The sequence below is a fragment of the Orbilia oligospora genome (assembly GCF_000225545.1).
Source record: "Orbilia oligospora ATCC 24927 unplaced genomic scaffold scaffold00043, whole genome shotgun sequence".
NCBI classification, from domain to species: domain Eukaryota; kingdom Fungi; phylum Ascomycota; class Orbiliomycetes; order Orbiliales; family Orbiliaceae; genus Orbilia; species Orbilia oligospora.
This window is the reverse complement of record NW_011645600.1, coordinates 2,572,350-2,596,225: the sequence shown is the minus strand read 5'-3', so window position 1 is coordinate 2,596,225 and position 23,876 is coordinate 2,572,350. Positions and strand designations below refer to the sequence as shown.

Here is a 23,876-nt window from a genome sequence, read left to right as displayed (position 1 = left end):
CTAAACTAGTAGGTACTAGCTAATTGGCTGACCTATGCTCCGGCAAACCACGATATGATGATACTATGCGATATGATTAATTTAAAGCCTCATGCATATGAATACTCGAATACTAGCAATAGTAACCCCGAAACACCGAACCCGCATAAACAAAATTGGTAAAGATCAATAAGGGTAAATAAATAAAAAATGATTAGACTTCCTCCCCGTCCAACAAACTCATATCATCCTCCTCCCCTCCACCCCCTCCATCCCCTCCGTTCTTCTTCTTCCCCCCCACAAACCCTGTGATCTTCCCCCATACATCCTCCTTCTCCTCAAAATCCTGCCACCTCTCCTCTTTCTCCCAAAGACTATAAAACTCCGCCGTCTCATCAACCCTCATACTCCTTGTCCTCCCCATTCTGTTCTGCCTAACCATCAACCCCGTCAACGCCGGATCTTTCCGTTGTTTACTCCTAAAACTCTGCGTCCAATACATCTGTTCGTGTTCCCTCAAATACCTATCACCGTGAAAACTTCTAAGAACGACATCACGAAGTCGAAGTCCTAGTTTTCGACGATCCTCGGCTTTATCGTACATTCGTTTTGTGATCCATTCTCTGTCGTCTGGTGTAAATGTTTCTGGTAGAGGTGGTGGGGCTACCGCGTCATCAGTGTACTTTGCCCACGGTCCCAACATTGCCAGAATACTCAATTGGGCTCTAGCTAAGGCTACGGGATCATTAGGCGGTACGACTTCTCCATATCTGATATCCGGGTCATCGGGGTCTGTGAGAACCTGTGCTGTAGCTCCGACTTCAGTGGCAACGATCGGAATCCCACTTAACGCGGCTTCACCGATGGCTAACGGTAAACCTTCCGATAAACTAGAGTTCATGAATAACCAAGCCTCCTTCAACACCGTCTTGGGACTTCCAAACCCTCCTAGTTTGACAAGTCCCGTTAGACCTCTAGTGGTAATAATCTTCTGCGTTTCGACGGTATACGCGGGTGTTCGGTCCATGGCGCCGTAGACTGTCAAATGGTAGTTTCGAAAGCCGTAGGTGTTGATGATTACATCTGCTGCTTGAACGGCGTTTTTGATGTCTTTGATGAATTGGACGTTGGATAACATCACTACCGTTGGTTCTTCGGAGATGCATTCCGTCACTGGTTGGAATGATCCCATGTTTCCTATACCGTTTGTTACAGGGTCAATTTTTCGTCTAAACTCCTTTCTCGATTGTCGACGGCCGGAGTCGGTTCCTAGATCTGCTTCCCAGTCCCTGTAATCTGATTTAGTATTCCGCATATATATAAGAGAAGTCGATAATAGAAGGAAAGAGAGATGAGGAAAACTTACGGATTATAAACACTGGTACAAGGCAACAGCACATCAGCATGGAAATACGCCAAATTCGCCGCCAATTTCATCACACTCAACAGCATATTCTGCACCGGTATAGCGAGTAAACACTGTGCCGTCGAAATATTCAAACAACTCTCCCTCCACATGATAGCATGATCCCAAATACCCCACGTAACCCCTCTTCTCAATTTCAAAATCATACCGTATAAAGATCCCACTCCGTGATGAGTACTCTGAAATACTGTTGGCACAACATCGGGGATTTTACAATGGTAAACGAAGAAATAACAAATAAATAATTCGAGGGCGTTGTCGAAATCTGTTAGACTGGGTTGTTCGAGTTCAAAGTACGAGGATGGATTGACCATATTCGGATCATCGTATTCTTTCTGCCATGCTTCTCTCCAGGCTATTAGAGTCTCTTTTGCTCGCCATGATTTGTTATAATCCTTCTCTTCAAAGTATCTGTTGATGTTCAAAAACACATTTGAATATGTAATCAAATCTTCATTCGAATACCGGTTCTGTCTTGCCCCCCTAATAAGTGTTCTGAGTAGTGGTATAAATTTACCCACAACATCTCTTTTGACGTTTGTAGCCCGAATCCGGTTCTCAACTTGTGTATCCAACAGATTATCGAACAACCCATGATTTGGCAATTTCCCATCAAGCCCCCAAAGCGGGATCACCTGCATCGAATTAACATTCCGTTCGATTTGATACCGCGGAACTCCATAATCATTCGCCGATTCAGTAAGAACATGATTTCGAATCGTCGTATGTCCATTCACCAAATCACGACGACAATTACTGACACCACCCGGAGCATCCGGCCAACACCCCGTGTCTAGGAAAGTAACTGATAACCTATCGAACGTATCTTGGTAACATTCCTCTGGTTTGAGGGTTATATGCGTGGCATCCTTTGCTCCTCCCATGGTGAGTAAATCTCCGACTTTGATGCTCAACCAGGTGTTCTGAGAAACGTCGTCCGTTACTTCGATTGTGGCAGCGATCGTGTTAATGTTACTTCGAATGAAATGGTTCGCTTTTCGGAAATGTCCTCGATCTCGGAGTTTCCAATATTCTTTTAGAAGGGGTTCTTCACGGAGTATTAACTCGTCGATATAACAAGCTGATACACCATCTAGATTTCCCGCAGAAGACCACTGTTGCCATAATATCGTCCTCAGCTTTGAAGTATGGACAGGTCCATAAACAACCTTCTGCTTTGAAAACGAAAACTTTGAAACCCAAGAAGGTTTCTCATGTCCCAACTGTCTAGCAAATAACGATCCAATCTTGCTCGGCGGATGAAAGAACAATAAATCCTCATTCTCAAACCCCAACCTCTGTGGCTTCTTAAAGAACCCATAAAGATCTTGTAATGCTTCCGGAGCGGGTTGGTCTTGAAACTTAATCTCGTCGTTTTCAAGGTATACGGTCGATAACGTCGGATGCCGTTGATGTGCATAAGTCCACGTCGTATCCCAAGATCTTGATCGATATGAATACACAAGTCGTGTAATCTTCTCGTATGGTTTCCATTTCTTAATATTCCCGTCTTCATGCAATGGGACAATACACCAGTAAACGGAGTATATGGCAGGGTAATCCGGATCCAAACTCGTATACCTAGCCTTCAGAATCTCCCTACTGGTAGGTGGAGCAATAGCGTAAAGATACTCAAAATACCATTCCCTCCCACCGGCAAAAATACTTCCGTGGCTTTGCCGTCCTTGTGCATCGTAAAATATCTTATCGATCCGATTATCTTTGATAACGGTCTTAAAAATCGGATGGCGACTATGCTTTTCTCCAGGGTCATAGTCATATGTTGTCTGAATCGGTCGATCAAGCGCACCAGCGTTCAGAGATCGAAGTCGTTGTGTACCATCGTACTCCGCCATTCCCCTCCACGACTTATCATCACCGCGGGCTGTTAAAACGCCGGTGAAGAACTCACACTTCAACGTCCCTCCTTCACGACTTAAGAACCCTGTCATTGGAGTCTGTGGATCATCGACTGTAATCGTTTTTGTCGTCAATACCCTCGGAACCCCGTCCTTCGCTACTTTTAGAAGCTTTGTGATAACAGGTCGATGGTGTAGTAGGAATATTGTAATGGCTGACTCTCGAACCTGACGACACACTCTCCAACAGAAGAGTATTATAAACAACAATGGCTTTCGATACCACTTATGCCGTAAAGCATACCATAACTCCCTTCCAAGGTCATACCCAGCCGAAGAAGTGATGGCTATATACTTTATTAGTGCGAATAAAAACCAATAAAATGACATCCATAGACTCCTGCATTTGACTAAAAAGCCAAATCTGGGAGGATCCGTCATTTGCATGAGTTCCAACCCATCTGTTGGTGGCAGATCAGGTAATGCGAATGCTGCTCGAGAGACGTAAGATATGGGGCGTGTGCCACCTGTTCTACTAACGTTTTTATTCGCCATGCCATAGATTTCGAGGCATTGTTTTACTCGTAGCGTCATCCTGTCGACGAATAGCCTCCACGGTTCGCGATTTATCGTTCCCACCCAATTTACCACATCTGGTGTCGGTAAGAATACCCTATTCTCAACTTGCGCAAGAATCATCTCCCGAACGTCTTCAGGGAGTGTTACCCAATTCTGGTTAACAGGTTGGTTATAACTCAAATGCTTTAGTAACTCAACATTAGTTCTTTCGCAGATTCTTGTCAAGCTTCTGTAGTCGCTAAATTCCAGTTGTATTCTCATCCGGTAGGATAATAACGAGTTCTCTTGATCGGATAGACATGTTTCGGCCAATGCTGCGTCAGCATGAGTCAGTGAAAACATTGCCTCGCAGGTTTCGTGAAGAAGACCTTCGGCTAAGATATGCGCCACTATATCCACTTGATCACCCTGAACGAACGCGGGGGTCACACCAGGAACAAATGCATAAACGTCGAGATGGAGATCACGCATTATACCCACGGCTATGGAATACGGTGAACCTAATCTCCTCATACCACTAGCCGTGGTTAAGTATAACACCGTAGACCCATTTCTCCACCGCGTGTAAGCTGCTGTTTGGTAAGAAGATAAAGCGGGGAGTGCCTTTGAGAGCTCAGTGCTTGGTTTCCGAGTTGTCAGGATCCGTTCGATTCGATCCGAAAGCGCGCTACCGGGGTAGTACCGAATATGCTGGTATTCGTCGATGAAGAGGTCGATAGTTTTAGGCTTTACGCAGGTCTCGCCTGGGACGAGGCCGAGGTACTTTTGGGAGTAGAGTTTCCAATTGGTCTTTTCTACGTTTTCTGTGTCGCCAGTTTCTTCCTCCTTTGGTTGGGGGGAGAAGTCCGTTAGAGCATAGCTAAATGCTACACCTAAGGTCGAGGCGGTGGCGAGAGCAATGGTATCGTTGAAGCGGAACATGTGCAGCGCGGGTATGGAATGCATAAGACAACCGGTGAAGAAGCCGATACAGGCGGCAATCATTATGCCCCAGTCGTATTGTCGAATACTCCTTGTGAACACGCGATTGAACTAGAGTCTCGAATTAGCAATTTTATCCTCTACGTATAAAAAACGCTCCAACTTACCTGCATAATCAGAACCCCGGTATACCCATAACAGTATCCAAAGTACAATACTGTCTGGTTGGTATCATACACAAATAACCATATAGCCATCGTGTAGACACCAAACAAAAACGCCAGGTAGAGGAATAATTCCCACAACGCTTTGTAGTACATTGCCCTTTTTCGAGCGATATCCCCACTAAGAGCTTTATCCATTGCCTCTTTATTTTTCAACTTCTTTTTGGATTTTTCTGCCATAAGACCCCAGCAGCCTTGGATGTGGCTGTCGAGTGCGATAGCGCCGGATAAGAAGTAGAGAAGGCCAAAAGCGATACCGTATCTTGCTCTGAACTCGATATATAAACTGATAACGTATCCGTTGGCGCTCATTGCAATTTCGACCCAACGATCGAGTAAAGCAATAACAAAAACTGTGACGTTTTGAGCAATCTAGTTTCATTAGCTCATCTGCCCCCCAACCAAGATATAGGAGAAAATATACTCACATCATACTTCGAATACCTCCACATTTGAAAGGGACTATGCTCCTTCAACCCTCTGACGAACAATCTCTGCGTGTTCAATGACACCTTCAATTGAACATGCCAAGTCGGTGTATATGGCTCTGGAATATCCGCTCCATATGCATCCTTCTTGAGCAGCCATACTGATTCACGATACCCCAACACCAACTTCTTTACGAACGGCGTTTCTTTGATCGGGAAGAATCTCGTAAAAACTCCATGGCGTCTTAGATCAGCCGTGCGCACCCTCTTTAAAAGCAATGCACGAGCTTTATCGAGCAACGCAGATCGAGCTCCTTCGTCATCCTTGGGGATTGCCAGTTTATTCCCACCAGCGTATTCTTCTGCCCACCATTCCAGGATCTTGTTATCATCAATCATGACGATACTATCCAACCAGGTAGCCCAAGTAATACAAAGTTTTCTATAGTTATAGAATAGGACGAATAAAAAGGTATAACAGATTGGCAGATATATAACCACATCATGGCCATTGTAAAATGTTGTGATAATCGGTGATAGGACTAAGACGAACATACTCTTCGCCAGTACTTTTCTACCAGATGGCAGTGGCGCGCCATCTCGATGGGTTGTGGCGAGAATACCGATTAGGTTGAGATATGGTGAGAGGAAATTGAAATATGCAAGAAAAATCGCGGCACCGTACCAGCCGTATTGGAGGCCAAAGGCGATGAAGCAACAGACGCTGACTGTGCAAGAAAGCATAAACCCGCCGACCATGCGAGAAATAAAAAAATGGTTCATAGAATCGAAAGCGAACTAAAAGAAATGTTAGCAGGTAGTACGGGTGCAGTGGGTATATATCAACCTTACATTAAACAAGTAGAAACCACCACCACTACCAACCCAACCCGTAACGCCAGCGCACATCAAAAGCGATGTCAATAAAGCAAAAGAAGCCATTAAAGTCTCAACGTCGTGCATAAACCCGGTTAAGTAAAGGCCTCGCCCCAGGAATGTCAGGAGCAGAATGTCGATGATACCGGGTAAACAGAATATGGAAAGATAACCATATTTCTTGATCCCTTCCATTGTCTCGCTGCTCTCTTGTTTAGGCGCTGCGATGGCTTCTGTTCTTGTTTCCGGTTCCGCAATGTATTCAACTTTCGTATAAGCCGTGAAGAGGTCCTTTCCGTTCCAGGCGTCGTCCGGAGGGGGGTTGGCGCGCAAGTAACTCCGATACCTGTCATATATAACTTCTCCCAACTGTCTAGGTGTGATATCAAAATATAGCTCGCATTGAGATCCCAAAACCCAGAGCTCAGCAAAAACACCAGCTTGATCCTTTTGTTGATGAAATAATGGACATCTGTCGGTCGCTTCCAGGTATACGTCCTCGAATCCATACTTTCGAAATGCGGAGAAGACCATTAATGCGAAAAGATCTGACAGGACGTCAACTCTCATGAACCGATCATCGGATTTATCAAACGCTGCTAGGAGTACTTTCGTGATTACATTGATGGTTTCTCGGTCAATCGTATATAGAGCGTCAAGAATCACACTATCCACTATCTGGAATAATCGATCTAGTCGCCCTATATGTGGAAGCACTCTCGCACCCTGCCGTTTATACCAAGTCAGGCGGTAGTTCAAGACATCATAGGCGCTCATGGTTCCATTCAAGAGATTCTTCGCGTGTATTTCCTTCCATGCTAGCTTCGTTGTATCTTTGATCAGTAGCTCCCTACATCTATCCTCCACAAGCTCGATTATTGGGGTTCGCGAACTATTTGAGACTTGTATCTGAGAAAGAAGCGTAAGTTGTTCGGCATATGTGGCATTGTTTATCTCTGATAGAACCCTCGGCGGGAGAATGCTCAATGGAAGATCAGGTTTGATAGATCGCGCAAGGTCGATTTCATAGTAAAATCGCTCTTCTCTTGGAACCCCAGCTACAGCGAGGTAGGTATGTAATACAGTTCCCAGTAGATCGGGGGCTTTCTGTGAAACGAAAACATGGAGTTTATCGTCTTCCCCGTGATGATGAATAACTTTGCTGACAGCCCAAAGGCGAGCGTTATTGTCAGGTGTCGCAAATCCAGTGTCGAGACCATGAAAAACGAATATCCTTCCTGTTGCTAGGCCATCAATTAAGGGTTGGACTACCCTGCCACGACTTGCATACTCGTTTTGGAGAATCGGATCTGTTTGTTCGACATAGTAAGATCGAAGCCTTCGGTAGGCCTTCGAGAGGGAGTGGATTTGTGTTTCCCCAAGGAGGTGCAACATATTGATATCCCGGAGATGTTCCTGGCTCTTCTGAATTGCATCGAAATGGTCTTGCAAAACCTCTTCACCGAGGTCATAGCACCCCAATGGGCACAAGGGGTCGTTCAAACTCGACATTGTCCAAAAGTTCAACCGCCGAGGTGCCTCAAGGCTATAATTTGTCGGGTTTATCGGGTCTAGGTCAGGGTAAAAAAAAGACTGGTCTCCTTCTTCTCGGATATTGAAAAGTTGGAAATACTGCTCGATTCCGGGTATAACGTCTCGCAGCCCCTCAACATCCAGTCTACTAATTTCATATTGCCCTTGGTCATCACAGCAAATTGCTTTCCTCTCTTCCACCCAGTCCTTATGGAGCACGCTGACGTCGTCTCTCTTCAACCAATCAAAGCCGGCGAGACACATTTCCACAGGGAAACACTCCTCAATTTGTGATAAACTTCTTGACGACGCAACCTGCAACGCCGCACCAAAGAACTTTGCGATCTTTACAGCCCTCCGGACAATTGCTGGTTGAGGCCGAATTTCCCATGTATCGTGGAACCCAACGAAAAATTCGGGCCTCGTTTCCCTCTGCCGTGCGCATCGTCCTATGCCGTATCGAAGGTGATCTGATTGAAAGAAGTCTCTTCGTTCGCCGTTTGCATGAATACAAGCATTTTCGAATATTACACCCCCCATCTGCGTCATATCTAAACCGAATATATCTGTGAATGGCGGTAAACTCTGGAGGAATATCGGAATACCAAGGAATCCGCAATGATATAGCAATTCGTTGAGCATCGGCTTTGGTATTATATCGGCTGGAAGCAAAAGTCCGTATGCATTAGGAGCCCCAGATAGACGATGAACCGCATCAACCACTGCTCCAAGCTTTTGCTCCGGTGTCGTTTTGTCGTCAAAGAATGGCTTGCGCACATGACACAAAACGACCTTGACTGATTTCTTTTCTGGTGTGCCCTCTTCGGGTATACTCGAAAGCCTAGGTCTTTGCAATGTCGCCACAGACTGCTCGTCCAATACCAACATCTCGAATCCCTTCCCATATAAGTCATCAACACCCCTCCCCAAGTACATTCCAAAAGTCTCGATTTCATCTGGGAATGGTTTTCGTTCTCTCGCCGTTGATTGCATCCGCCGGCCTGCGAGATAAGTTTTCGCCGAAAATGACGCGGGAGCTTTCGGTGGTCGTGATCTCCATGCTCGAAACTTGTAGATGATAACCCTAATGAACCAGATGAGGAGTGGAACCCCCATCATTCCTAGCGAGCCGTAAAATGCTGCATATTGATACCAGTGCGCAAACCGAAGATCTTTGGGAACTAAGGAGTTGCTGTAGATGAGAACCATCTTGACGGCGCCCTATACGGACGGAATTGTTTTGGTGTGTAGTCCTCTGCCTGTAAATAGGACCATAGAAAAAAAATTTAGCGATGAGAATTATAAAGACTCCTTGGGTAACCCCTCCACGATATGGATAAAAATTAATAGCTCTGCAAAGCTCCGTCGTACCTTTTTTCTGATTGGAAAAATGAATCTCATAGTCTTGAAAGATCATCGCAAACACAAAGGAGACGAAAATCGCGGCGTCACGGGCTCCCTAAGATTCTATCACGAGCTTGTCTCGTCAGAGGTATTGGAATGAATGACTTTGCATTCCAGTCCCCGCGAGCCCAAACACGCCGTTCGCAGCCCGGCACCCCACTAGCCAGGCACAGGAGCCCTCAAGCGCTATTTTAGTCAGGCATCACTATGACAAAATCCCCATCCGAGAAATGAGGCTACAAGATCGTTGATTTCTAGGGTTTGAATAGAGACATTTTTAGCCTTTACTGCGGAGTTGAATGAGTTAGCACGTGGAACAAACTGCCTTTCTGGGTAGAATATAGTACCATATCCAAAAGCCTAGGCGCTCATGGAATAAGAATTATCGCGAGTATGTGATCAGATCATCTCGATTTAGGTGCAAATCGGCTCTCGAGCCCTCGAGCCCCTCGCGTTGGTACTCTGCATCACGTACGCATCACGATCTTCAACACAGTTACGGTTGTTGAAGACGAACTTTCGTAAAAACGAGACTTTTCCGGCCGATGATTCTGTTGGAATCTGCGAGTCGATACAGGCAAAGCTAGCGAGTGCATACTAGAAAGAGAAGAATTGAAGTCTAGAACGGGATATGCGCAGACATAACGGACGACCGCAGGCAGCCCGATGGCGTCTGTGCAACCTCAGAACCCGGTTGGGTTGTCCAAAATAGCCAGATCAGGAATAGTTCGGGACCAACACATAAAATACAACATAGCTTCGTCCGAAAGCACCCTCGGTTTACAAACGTTATAAACCCCGAGTTCCGATTGAACTAAGCTTTAATCGGATGTTTTTAATGCGGCACTTCGAATATCACTTGAGAACTGTTGGAACCTTCGCATGAAGCTTTATATTCTGCGAAGACTGCAATTTTTACTGCATGCCCCGTTCTAGGTTGCTTCCACGCCAGAACTTGATCCACATCAATGGCCCCATGTGGTTGGCTCTCTCGATAACATTGGCAGCTTCGATCGAGCATTCTAACTGGTTGGAAATCCCTAGCATTATCTTTTCGTATCCAACATTCTGCCTGACCTCAAAGACTTCTTTCTATGGTTGTGTTTCTAGAGCCCGAAAGCAGTATATCCACCCTCCACTCCGATCGCCGGATCAAGTAACTGTCTAACACAATCATGATCAATTGAGCTCAACAGTTCGATAGCATCATTATACGCCTTTGGCTTTCGAACAAAATTATCCGGTCATAGAAGAGCCTACAGATTCAAAGATGTTAGGCTTCTAAGCCCGGGCCTAGAGGTCCAGCCTCTTGATGTTGGCTTTGAATAGGGATAACTTAAAGCTATCGAGAGTTCTTGATCCGCAGATCAGAATACGAGGATATAAAACATAGGATAGAAGGCCTATGTTAACTTTTAACACTTTCTTTTCGACATCATACTCGAGTATCTTCAATTGCCTTCTTAAAACATCAAATCTCTAGTACTTCTAGGACACCATTATTTTGAAGGTTATACTCCTTTCCAAAATGCCTAGCCGCGAAGAAGAAGCCATCAACCAGGCCCGCCAAAAGGCTTTAGGCTTCAATATCATTTTAGTTACGGGGGGTTCTGGGTATATTGGTTCCCATACTGTATTAGAGCTCCTCGTTGCTGGCTATGCAGTCGTTGTCATAGACAACCTATCCAATAGTCATTGGGAATCTTTAGTCAGAGTCCATTGGATTGTTCAACAAGACTTCACCAAAAGAGGACGATCCCCTGGGGAGGTTCCCCCCCTATTCTTTCATGAAGTCGACATCACCGACAGAGAAGCCATGCAAGGAGTCTTTGAGACGTGGAAAACCGACGAGCCCGCAGCCACCGAGCGGAAACCATTGATTAAGTTCGCAGAGGAGAAAATTCTCAAGAAGGAAAAGAAGATCGTCAAGTCTGTCCCGAAAGATATTGGCGCACTCGCCGTTAAGCAGCATTTCAAGTGTCAAGAGTTCAGTGCCTCTTCGACTCAATCTCAGCTTCCAGCCGAAAGACCTACCAAGATCAAGGTTAATGATGTTATTCACTTTGCGGCCTTGAAGTCCGTTGGAGAGTCCGTCTCGCAACCTCTTAATTATTACCGAACAAACGTTGGTGGACTGATTAACCTTCTTGAGTTGATGAAACAGTATAATGTCAAGAATATCGTATTCTCCAGCAGCGCTGTCGTCTATGGTAAAGGCAAGGAAACAAATATTCGTGAGGACTCAGTCCAAGTCGGTGGTGGAGGCTCAGGTGGTGGCCTCCTCACCAACCCTTATGGCCGCTCAAAATGGATGGACGAAGAGATTCTGAACGACACTAGCGTCTCAGACCCAGAGATGCAAGTCATTGCTCTTCGTTACTTCAACCCAACTGGATCTCATCCCAGTGGTCTCATCGGAGAAGATCCACGAGGGACACCCAACAATATCATCCCAGTGGTAATGCAAGCCTTCCAGCGCCGCCGTAGCAAAGTTTACGTCTATGGCTCAAACTATGACACCCCTGACGGAACTGGTGTCCGTGACTACATTCACGTCTTGGATCTTGCCCGCGGTCACTTAGCAGCTCTTCGAAAGCTGACTCCCATCAAAGCGGCGAAGGATGCCGCACCACCGCCACCAGAAGATGACCTCACATCACCGATCAGTCCAACATTTGCCAGGAGACTCTCCAAGGCTAGCGTCAGTAGCAAAAGTAGCATTCGTGGCACTAGCTTCTCTGTTCAACGCACCAACTACCGGTGCTACAATTTGGGAACGGGTACAGGACACTCTGTACTTGATATTCTCAAAGCTTTTTCGAATGTTTGCGGAAATGACATCCCATTCGTTCTTAGCGATGCCCGTACAGGAGATTTGGGTACTGTCACTGCTGATGTCAGTAAGGCATCTTCGGAACTCGGCTGGTATGCTGAATTTGGTCTCCAGGACATGTGCCGTGATGTATACCAATGGGCCGTTGACAACCCTCAAGGCTATGAGCGTCTCCGTCGTCTCTCAATGATGGCACAAGTAGACCCAGATGCCGTTAGACAGATTATGGAAACTGTCGAAGAAGAAGACGAAGATGGCGAAGCTGCCACAGATACTGGTTCTGCTAGAAGCTCCGCAGACTTTGGAAACTTCATCAGGAGATTAAGCGTCATGACTATTGACGATAGCAAATATAAGAATGTAATGAGGAAGGCTAGTGTTGCAGTTCCCCATCTAGGTAACCTGTTGGAGGAAGAGGAAGAAGACGAGGAGAATGAAAGCAGTCAAGGCAGCAGAAATGGGAGCTTCAGTTGGAATACTCCGTTCAAAAATGACCAAGGCCAACAACTTCCTTCGAACCCACCTTTCAATACCTCTAGTAACCTCAAGTCACCATTTGCCGAAAAGTGGGGCTTTGGAGGGAACCTCCAACCAAAGTCGCAAGTTCAGAATGCACATTAGCTCCGAACTTACCCGAGCATGCTAGCGTTAGCGCGATATGTCCGTTGGCCGGTTGCCATTAGGGTAGATCAGTCATGGATTTCTCCGCAGCACCCCCCGTCTTCACAACAGCCATAATTGCGCGGACCCGGCATCAGTCAATATATCCCAAATCATCGAAGTAGTTAAACTTCGAGAGTTCAAAACATCAATCCTAGAGGAGCATCTCCAAATATCACTAAACAAATTATCATCGATCTTTTCTATAACAGTCTTACCAATTGCAATGCCAGATTTGAGAGTTTATATTATGACGTCCGACTTATTATATTAGTTTTATCTATAGCTGTCAAAATTGAATCATGTGTTCGACTCGTAATGGAACAATATGTTCAGCTGTATCTATATAATTTATTTAAAGGTGCGTCTATAAAATAAAGCTGCCTGGATATCCTCGGTTCATGACGAAAGGTTTTTAAAAAACAAGTCCAAGTATTCGACTAGAATACACTGGTGAATATGCCACTATTCCGAATTTATATACATCACAGAGCTTTGCTCGTTGTAAATCTAAGTTTCCCGCGTCCGTATACGCGGAACATATTACACTGAGACCTAGCTATCCATGGATCCAAATCCAAATCCCATGAGCCAGCCAGCCACATGCTTCAAACGTTCGAATTTGTTACACATGCCAGCACACAGGCACCAAAATCCCACTCTCTGCCTCAAAAATACTTAGCTAACCCTTCAATTGATGTTTAGTCATGCTACTAACACCCCGCATTCCTGTGATAGTGCTTACAGCACTGTGTTTCCACAAACGAAACATGCGAACATACAAATATCTCATGTATCCGTTTGCGGCCATTTTCCAACACGAATTTCCCCCAACGGTTCGTAGTGCCGACGTCAAGGTACACTCGGCCCATCTTGAAAATTGTTCCTGATCTAGTTTGAAAAGGAACAGTTGCGGAAAGGCACGATAACGTAGTTGCATGCCATAGTCGGTTCTCACCGCGTGCGGGGTCTTGTTAAATTGCTATAATATCTCTTTATCGTTCGAAATTCTTCCCCAGGTAGATATTCTCTACGTACGCTATGAAATCGATCTTAAGACGCTAGAACCCCGACAATAAGTAAATTGGATTATATATATATATCCAGAATCCCTCGACGGACCTAGTGAAACGGGTTATAGTGTGTAAGCAACCGGTTTCTCATAAGTCTTTATCAATCAAGTTGTACACATCCTATCTCCGTAAATTACCTCTATACCTCTACATTCTTTCTGCAAAATCGACATGAGCAGCATTCTGCAAAGACTTGCAACTCCATTCACTTGCTGCGCTGGCCGCCGCAAACTAAAGCCAACCAAGCCCTCTAACAGTAATGGAACCTCTATTCTCTTCCCTCTTTACATCTACCCAGATCCCGGCTGTTGGGATCGCGTCTTCACAGCGGTCTCTAAACATCCCGCTCAACATTTCACCTTCGTCATAAACCCCAACTCCGGCCCTGGTCCCGAAAAGTTTCCAGACGCAGAATACACAGACGCGATTGCTAAACTTAATGTTTACAAAAATGTAACATTGATAGGATATGTGCATACCACATATGGCACCAGGGATTTAACGCAAGTGATATCCGAAGTAGAAAGATATGCTGCTTGGGCAGCATATCCAGACTTGGATATCCATGTTGACGGAATATTTGTTGATGAAGCGCCTGGTGAGCTTGGGGAAGGGAAGATAAATCTGGGATATCTGAGGACATTACATGCGCATACAAAGCGAGCATTTCAGGAAATGGGATTACAGGGCTATCTTGTGACAAATCCAGGGAAGATTGTCCCGAAAGCTCTTTACGACTATGCGGATAATGTTGTATCGTATGAAGCATCGTTCAAGACGATGATATTCCCAGATACATTGTTTACTTCTTCGGATAAACAGATGAGTGCCGGTACGAAGATTGACAGGCAGACTGTCTTAATCCACAGTTTTGATGGGGGCAGTAGGAAACAAGGGGAATTGGTTCAGATGTTAGTCAAGAAAGGGATCGGCGAGGTTTATGTGACTACCTGTGATCCTGGCAAGGGTGAAGGAGATTATAGCCGGTATTCTGAACATTGGGAGGACTTTGTAGCTGAAATGGAGAAGGCTAATAAGGCCGCTTTACAGCATGATTAGATCGATATGACTAATTGGAAGAATCTACTTGAAAGGCCACCAGATTCGAAACTTACACGACATCAACTTATACCCTTGTTAAGTGTGTATCAAAGTAAATTCACTATGTCCGATAGCATCTCCTTAATTGATCTCATATGCCCAGAGGCGGTGTCCTATATTATAGCTTTTAGACCACCTCCACGTAATTTTTCGAGCTGAAGTATACGTACCTCAGTAAGCAAGCCGTTTCTTTTTCGTAGTATCCCATTTGCAATATATTAATATTTGGCTGCTTATATAGAGTATACGTGTACTAGTATATACATGTACAGCTCAGATAAATTGAGTTCCCAATATTCTTTACAACTCGAGATATACCAGAATTTATCCCTTTATGAGTCCTCAATTGCCCAAGGCCTTTTCTAACTCCGAACCCTTTTGCGGACTCTGCCTTGTGCACAGCCACCGACAATTTCCTGAACTTAATTAAGCTGGGCCGGGCGCCACATATACACGCCTCAGACTCCCAGTTAACCTGTTGTACTTTTCGCGTTGATCCAAAATAGCATTTTACCACAGCCACTAAACTACTATCGACCTCGTCTCGAACGAGCTCGGAAAAGGGCCCCGCATCTGTATTCGACAGTTTACGGAGCCTTTGCAGCAGAAAATGGTATCAACATGGTCAGCCATTCGCCGGTTTCTGCTCCTAACATCTGTTTCGGCCACAGCTTACCCGGCTCTCGAACATCTGTGCGAGCAGTTGCTCCTGAAGCTTGTCAGTTTTGTGACATGAACCAACCTCACTCACGCCAGCATTGACCCCGCACAACCCCCCCAAAACCGCAGAAATTCCTATTTCTCTTTTGATTCGTGGCAGCTGAGCCAGATAATAATATGGCGTAGCCCTGCTGCAGTTGCTGTACAAAAAGTTGACTTCCTTCCGATCAAACGTACTTTCTACCCGTCCCAAAACCTCTACGTACACAAAAAAGCACCGTAGTTCATCGGAACCAAGGATTGACGACAGATCTTTCGCGTACACGGGAGCCCTAACTGTTACCAGGAGTCCGGGTTCTTCCTTTTTTTTTTAACCTTATGCAATGAATTAAATTGTTTAAATCTGGGTTCACATTTTTAAAAAGCCTCGAAATCTTGCATATTGGATGTGTGTCTAACGTTAACCGTACACACCTCGCGCCACAATGTGGATACCACCGCAATCGACGTCGGACAAATCGCTGGAGGTCAGCCAGTATGTTGGGGATAAGTCGCTCAAGAAGAGGGCATACGTCAAGATTGAAGAATGGGAGCCGCACAAGGATTTTGTGCTACGACAGCGGCATGCGAAGGTCAAGGAGAAGGATATATTGTATGCGCTGAGGCATGAGAGAGGGTTCATGGTGGAGTGAGTATTTGTCCAGTACAGATTCTCTGACTAAAGTTATGGCGCTAATGAAAACTACACTGTAGAATGCATCAATTGAAGAAAGTGCTTCAATTATGGAATTCTAAAAGGAATCTTAAGCGCAAGCAAAGAGACTACATTGTCCAGATCGTTAAGGAACGCCGGAGAGCAGGGAAGAACCAGACAATATTCTACCACCCGAGTGGCACCTTAATCGACCTTCCCGAGGTTAAGGAGATAATGCGGCGATATGGAAACTCGGAACCCCGTATGATTCCCTGATTTAGCAAAATATCTTGATCTAGTGGTGACGAGGCTAATGAATCATGGATAGTGGAGCCTCCCAGTCCCGGCGGGCTCATCCCTGGGAGCCCCAGGCTCCGCCAGACGCCGCCGGATATCTTATTCAGCAATCGTGAAATTTCACCAAATTATAATGACCATCTTTCAATGGTCCATAGCAATGCATCCCCCGGATCCCTTGGTAGTCTGCACTCACCGATTGTAGAAACAGGACTGGAATACACCACTCCGCCACACCTTGCTATCGATTTGTTCCTACAACAGACAACTGCACAGTCAAGTGCGAATGTTACTGTTCCTACGACGCTAGGTTACTCAACTGATATATCTCCTGGTGCAATATACCCGCCTTTGGGATTTGAAGACGATTTATCAATGTCGTCTGCATATTCTGATCTCAGTAGGCCAATACAAACAGATCTTAGCCATTCGCTTGATTATAGATTACAAAGACCAACTTTACCGACAATATCTCCATCTTCTATCACAACCGGGTATATTCCACCTCCTTCGAGCTCTAGCTACTTTCAAGGACCTCCTGCCCCGCCTCTGCAATATCAACCAGTAAGTCGATTCATTGGTTTTTCTTCCCCCCATAACATCTCGAATACGGGCAATGGTACTAAATATTGTCCCAGATCAGCGAAGGATACTCTTACTCTGCTCCTGCTCCTCCTCCTGCCCCCCCTCCTGCCCCCCCAAGACGCCCAATTCCTGGACAGTATGCACCGCCGGCACCTTTACCTGCGCGAGCGCAACCATTTGCCCCACCCCCACCCCCACCCCCGGGAGTGCCACAGACCAAGTCCAAAAGCATCTTCTCACGTTTGGGTTTTTCGTCGTCCAAAAAGTCAAGTCAACCAGCAATGGCTGCTGGAGGCTCTATCGCACCTGGTGCGCCGGTATCAGCTCCGTATATGCAACCGGGCGCATCCGCAGATCAACAATTCCCGCCACCACAGGTGCAGTCGGCTCCGCCAGCTCCTCAAATTGCCGCTCCTGGTATCGCACCTGGCGGTCCTCTGCCAGCTCCTTCAGATGCTAGGTTCAGGACACCCGCTCGTTCGAGCGCAAGAACCCCCAAGAAGGAACCATTCGTCAAAGAAGAATTTGCAGAGATCTCAACTCTGGATTACTCTCGTGATGATTCGAAGAAATCAAAAGAGGGCAAGAGTTTTGGATACTCTGAAATGGCTGATAGAGCTGGGAGATTGCTTAGTGGGATGCCACCGAAGGTGGATGAGCCGAGTAAACGATCTAGACAAAGGTTCGAGGAGGAAGAAACTACAATGCGACGAAAGGCCGAAGAAGCAAGACTTGAAAGCCAGCGCTTGGAGCAGCACATGTTTTATGCCCAAGAACAAGAAAGGCTTAGATCCATTGAGCAGGCCAGAATTCGAGAGGAAGAAGCCAGGCATCGACAATTCGAGAGGGCTTATACCCAGCCTGAACCAATGGAGGTTGACGAAGACGCTGAATGGACAGAAGAGGAGGAGGAGACACAAGATAACTGGGCGTCGTCGAGGCCACATTGGAAGCAAGAGCCACAAGAAGATGAAGATGAGGAATGGGGAGAGGAAGAAGAAGTAGATTCGTGGCAAGATCCAGGGACATCACAATGGCCTCTTGATGGTGAATACCTAAGATTGCAAGAGACTCTTCAGAGGGTCTCTGGCAGGGTTAACTTCTACCAGCCAATCATGAGAATCCAACGAGAGATTAAGATCGGCCCCAAGCATACAATTCTCGTAAGGCGAGATTCGAAGAAACTTGTGTTTGATGTGTCAGACGACTTTAAGATCAAATTGAAGGAAATTAGGAATGATGATTATGATGATATCGTCAGTGCACTGAAAGGCCTTAGCGTATCTGAGAAAGAGAAGAAGGATGACGACAAAGAGCTCGCTGACGCCCTAGAAGGTCTTAAAGTCTCCGAGGATAAGAAAGACGGTGGGGAGAAATGGGACGACGAAGAAGAGGAAGAGGAATGGAGTGAAAATGAAGAGAAGGAAGATGAATGGGGAGAAGAAGATGAAAAGGGGGATGAATGGGGAGAAGATACAGCAGAAGAAAAGGTGGGCGATGGTAAAAGTGATAAAGTTCTGGCTAAGTTCGATAACCTTACACTGTCAGAAAAGTCACCCGCAGCTACCGAACAAAAGGCCACCACCATTACTACAGAAAAACCGTTGGCAGCAGAGGTGGCGACTGAACAGCTATCCAAGTTGAAGGACTACGTCCCGTTCAAGAAGTTCTTAAAAGTGGAGTTCGCAGACAAAGAACTCCATGAACTTGAATTTGCATCCGACGATATGGAGCAAATTTACAGGATCCACCTTCGGGACTGGCTACAAAAGAAAGTTGAAGATGCAGAATGGGAACTTGGAATGGCCCCGCAGCGCCCGAAGAAGAGCAACGGCAAGAAGTTCTTAGATGAAAACGACAAAAGACGTCTACCAACTCATATCTACAAAGCCACAAAACATCTTGTCAAGGCGGACATAGACCCTAATGCAACTAAAGCTGAAGTTCAGTATGAAAATAAACTCTGGAACTGGGTGCTAGAACGATATAAGACGATTATATCGTACATGAAAGAGAACTCAGATACCTACTGGACAGATCTGTGGAACAAAACGGAACAAGCTGTTGTATATTTTCTCCCGTTCTTAGGGAAAAGATTCGGGACTAAGCACTGGTTTACATTGGAGGGAATCAAATTGTTGGGGGAAAGTTATATTTGGGAAGAAATCGAAGGCGGGTGGAAATACGGCCTACAGCTGAGGAACCTTGCATATGACGGGTTTGTAAGTCTGGGCTTTGAAAACTCGGGTATAGTGTCTGATTGTGTAGATGATGGAGTAATTGAAAGGGAAAGAAGACAGGGCAGAAGTAAGATGGAACTCAGAAGGGCAGTGGAGCATTATCGAACAATACGAGCAGATTTTGGAGATTGGAGCCAACTCGGAGTCTACGCTATCGGGTTGCTAATAAGAGCACTAGCCAGAGTGGATAAAGAGAGAGCAGTAAAGCTGATACCTATCGCCGCTGCAGGATTCTTAAAGATTCCAAGAGGCTTGTGGTGGAGGCTTGAGATCGCGAATTCAATATGGTTGGTCGGTGAAGCAATGAGAGAAGTTGGGATGGTGGAAGAATCGGTAGGGTTTTTTTGGAAAACGATGCCTGCTATGAGAGAAATACAAGGTATTCAGGAGTCACTACCAGCGGTCAGAGTCCTAGGAGGGCTTGCGGAGGGATTCCAAGTTTTAGGAAAGGCCCCTCAGGCGATAGGATGGAGAGAAAGAGTACTAGAGGTGTCTTCCGTGGCTTTAGGTAGAGGCCACCCGGAGTCTATCTTTTGGGCCAAGAGAGCTCGGGAAGGGTTAGAGGCAAGAGGAATTCAACTATTGAAAGCTCCCAGTCCGAGAAAAGTAGAATGGTTCGTGGGGAAGCTACTTCTAGAAGGAAACAGACGGGGTGTGGGCCAGAAGAGGCTCTTGAAGTTTACGAGGAAGACCATTAGGAAATTCGAGTCGAGCGGTAGATAGAGTATCTGTCGGTTAACGGATCTATTTCAGTATTCTAGAAAGTGTCTGAGGAGTTACAATTACCTGACTGAGTTCTTATAAATTAATCAAAGTAGAAGTATACTCAAGTTAACTCACTTGGTAGAAAAAATACAACAATCCTATAGCCTAGTTAGTCTTAGTAATGTATATTACGGATAGTGACATAATTTTCGCGAGGATCCGATGAGGCGCAATGGAATTGAATTCGAGGCATATGCATGTTGAACATCGTCGAATATCTTATGCCCGTTTCGATTTTAGCATGCGTATGCGACGGGCAGCATTCCGACCTTGAAGTATGTTTAAATTTTACAATTTAATTCTCTTCTTAATGACCAGGCACTTACCGTTGTAAAATATACTTATACATCTCGAGAATATCGGGATATGATGCATCTGCTCAGATGACATTCAAATTCCTGGAACAAGACTAATGTCGACGCCAGTATGCATGCCTAAGTATTTAATATGTAATAGCCGGAGGGATTAATTAATCTGCCTGAGCTCGAGGTGAAATGATGACTGTACTGCTACAACCTCCAGATATTGAAGTCCTGAGAATTTCTTTGGACGAAAAAAAAAAAGAATTCATCAATCAATCAAAGAATTAAAGCTGGCTAATGACCCGGCGGTATATCGATATTTAAGCTTTAAGTCGGCGAGTTGTAATTAGATTTAATATTAATATTCCAAATGCTGATATTGATTACTTGTAACCGTTATACGTGCGTTAATCAGGTAGGAATTAAACCATTTCCTGAAAAAGGTTTATAATCTACCAACTGTTATGCGATGTTATATAAAGAATCAACGTTCAAACATTCCCAAACACCGAAGTTTGGCTGCTTCCAAAGGACCCACCTTTAGCTTCCATGATACATACACTGGTACGGTACCTGTTGTAGCATGGTACCACAGCTAACCAACTTTAAGCTATCTAGTACGAAAATCGTCATGGATCACCTGCAGGCATACATAAACCTTGCATCACTCCCAGCTTTCCAAGCTTTGACCCAACCAGGGAAGTAATAACTTCGCCATAAGGCTGCCCAAACACACCCAATCCTGCTCCTGCTTCTAACTAGCGAACGGATTCTCTAGGGCGGGCGGGGTTAACGTTCACGCCATCGATGCATCGAAAGTGAGAATGGCCTTCCCAAAAATCAAAGAGCTACGCATTAGCTAATGCTGGTCGATCGAGGTCTTCGCTTGGGCATCGAATTTCGACTTGCAAGCTTGAAGCTAAAAAAAAAAAAGGGTCCGCCGCTAGCCAACATGTTTTGGCTAGTTTGACCGTTGAACCACATGCCTCATACACTTTGCCCCAGGGCCCAGAGATTTTACGTCACTATTATAAAATGAAAAGCTTGTCGGTCAAGTGTAGTACTGCATGCTTGCTTGGTCTCAGCTTATCTTTGAACTGCTGCCCAATACTCAGCTGTCCCAATATGCCATCTATCGGTCGTTCCCGTCTGAGGCCTGCTCAGTATTTTTTTTTTTTTTTCCAATCTCATCGATGGAAATGTTCCCGATGCATGCGATGCGGTCAGCGTCTCAATTCGGGTGCTTTGAAGGTCCTTTTTTCGCTTAGTATTACGGGGTGCTGATATCATTGGCTCGAAGCTAACCCAGGAATATCCCCAACTTCGATTTGCGGCGTCCAATCTCATGGGTTTCTTTGGGATTGTCAAGAAGTTTGGGGGGTTGGCTTCCGATCAGATCGAGATTTCGGTTGATTCTCCCCACCTTCAGACCAACGGCCCCAGCCAGCCAGCCCGGACCGCTGTGTCAAGATATGTGCAGTTATTCCTCCCGTATCTGTATCTGCCAGAAAGAGCTCGAGTTGTATGATGCGCATCCATGCATTACATTGCATCGTGAGCGATAAAATCGAAGCCTACATGCCGGAAAAACAAGCAATTGAACAATTAACGACACTGCAGTGACGACGGAAACCCCAAGCGTTTTTCATCCCCAGACTTACATGTACTTATGCGTTTTAGCGCCCTTCCGGATATTATACGAAAGCATCTTCCCTTGTTTATCGATAGCGCAAAACAGGTCCCCAGAAGGTCATTGCATGGGTGGAGCGAGTTCTGGCCGTGATCCTTTGAAAAGCGGCTTCCCGTCTGCCAATTCGAGTAAGCACTTCTGCACCTACTTACAGGGCTACATTCGAAGTACACCGACACGGTTGACGTTCTGGGTAAGACTTCTGCATAACCCCCTCTCTAGACCCCAGCTGGGCTGAACCGCTTGACGGGATATATTAGTGGCACGCATCTTTGATGGCTTGATTTGATCTTGGAAGATTACTATACTTCGCTTCAACATCACTCCAGCTTCTTTTTATCCGTTATTCGTTAACTCCGCTGTGTTTAAATACAAAATATCTTGAAGTCTACGGTGGGCCTCGATTAACTCTCCATTCGAGTATTTCGATATCGAGCCTGTGGTTGTACCGTTTCCCTTCAATTCGGCTTCGAATTCATCCTCTGATCGAGGGAGAGAGAAAAGCCAAATCCAACGGCCTGGTCGCACGACTCCGACCATCTTCTCTTCTTTGAATCCTACGATTAAAATAATTCGAGATCAATACATTTCTTCGCAAAGGTTTTCTATAATATATTGAGAATGCTCCGTTTTTTCCCTCCATTCCCATCTCCAAATCCAGCGACTCTCCAGTCTCCTCTTGAAAATGCGCCTATAGTGCCTTCACCGCCATCTTCGGCCTCGTCTTCTCTAGTGACTTCCTTGTCTCTATCACCACCTTCAACGCCATCCTCACCTTCGTCGACTCCAACTTCCCCAACAGATCAACTACCTGGTAATGGAACTACCGGCCGTTCTCGTTCTGGTTCTCGCAGTTCAGCAAGACGGTGTGTACCCCCGCGCACAAGAATAATAAAACGGGATTCAAATCCAACGTCTCCTACATCTCCGGGACCAGACAATGCATTGAACCTGGAAAGTCCACCTACCACCCCACCATTCAACCAATCCGCAAAACCAAGGTCTCCTCCAATAAACTCTGGAACGAATTCACAAAGGCAACATCATGATCACGAGTCCGAAGTTGCAAGAAATAAAAGCGTCAAAAATCATCATTATGAGGATGCAGTAAGAATTGCGTGTGGCGCCTGGTGTGAAACCTCGGGAAAGCAGCAGCAGCCTCAAGAACAGCAACAACAACAGCAGCAACAGGGGAAAAAGAAGATGGTAAGGTGGGATGCGGATGAGGAGTAGACTGGGGTAGCTTATGCATAGTGGCTGCAGTCTATAGGTGCCTACAGGCTTACTGCGTCCGGATTTCCTATTTCCCATTTCCTGAGCTCGGGCTTTTTTTTTTATTTCGAATGGCTTTTTTTGGCGAGAAACCTCTTGAAGGATACGGAGTAATTCTACTTTTTATCATTTATAAACTTATCAGATAGTAAAGATCTGATTGGGTTAAATAATCTGGGGGATTCGGGATTGTTACGATATTATTTGCAGCAGTCGATGTGATTAGTCGACTTTGACTGCCGCTGCTGCTACTGTTTACCGGGACTTGTTTATTGGGACCCCGCGAGTGTGCATTTGTTTTTGAAACACTGATACGGATTACTATATATTCCTGCATGTTACGATTCATATAATTTGATTTGATATTTGACTTGGGAGTTTGTTTCTTATGATATGCAAGATCAAGGGATTCGAGAATGGTTTAATGTTCATAATGAAAAGCAGGAAAAATGGGTTTTCGAGATTCAATTTAATT

The 23,876-nt window shown here is 45.5% G+C and overlaps 5 protein-coding genes across 5 annotated transcripts; 4 read left to right on the top strand and 1 right to left on the bottom strand.

Annotated features, from left to right (window-relative positions):
• Window positions 1-193: 193 nt before the first annotated feature.
• Window positions 194-9,034, bottom strand: AOL_s00043g766 (uncharacterized protein; the record flags this gene model as incomplete). Its single annotated transcript, XM_011121252.1, has 5 exons — window positions 194-1,268; window positions 1,346-4,875; window positions 4,932-5,360; window positions 5,417-6,214; window positions 6,269-9,034. The coding sequence occupies 5 exons, from the start codon at window positions 9,032-9,034 to the stop codon at window positions 194-196; spliced, it is 8,598 nt and encodes a 2,865-aa protein (XP_011119554.1).
• Window positions 9,035-10,757: 1,723 nt separating this feature from the next.
• AOL_s00043g765 (uncharacterized protein) lies at window positions 10,758-12,683 on the top strand (the record flags this gene model as incomplete). Its single annotated transcript, XM_011121251.1, has 1 exon — window positions 10,758-12,683. One exon carries the CDS (start codon window positions 10,758-10,760, stop codon window positions 12,681-12,683), a length of 1,926 nt encoding a protein of 641 aa, XP_011119553.1.
• A 1,283-nt stretch (window positions 12,684-13,966) lies between these two features.
• Window positions 13,967-14,854, top strand: AOL_s00043g764 (uncharacterized protein; the record flags this gene model as incomplete). Its single annotated transcript, XM_011121250.1, has 1 exon — window positions 13,967-14,854. One exon carries the CDS (start codon window positions 13,967-13,969, stop codon window positions 14,852-14,854), a length of 888 nt encoding a protein of 295 aa, XP_011119552.1.
• A 1,187-nt stretch (window positions 14,855-16,041) lies between these two features.
• On the top strand, window positions 16,042-20,095 carry AOL_s00043g763 (uncharacterized protein; the record flags this gene model as incomplete). The annotated part of the gene is made up of 4 exons (XM_011121249.1): window positions 16,042-16,244; window positions 16,310-16,512; window positions 16,579-17,111; window positions 17,186-20,095. 4 exons carry the CDS (start codon window positions 16,042-16,044, stop codon window positions 20,093-20,095), a joined length of 3,849 nt encoding a protein of 1,282 aa, XP_011119551.1.
• A 2,655-nt stretch (window positions 20,096-22,750) lies between these two features.
• AOL_s00043g762 (uncharacterized protein) lies at window positions 22,751-23,362 on the top strand (the record flags this gene model as incomplete). Its single annotated transcript, XM_011121248.1, has 1 exon — window positions 22,751-23,362. One exon carries the CDS (start codon window positions 22,751-22,753, stop codon window positions 23,360-23,362), a length of 612 nt encoding a protein of 203 aa, XP_011119550.1.
• Between the last annotated feature and the right edge of the window lie 514 nt (window positions 23,363-23,876).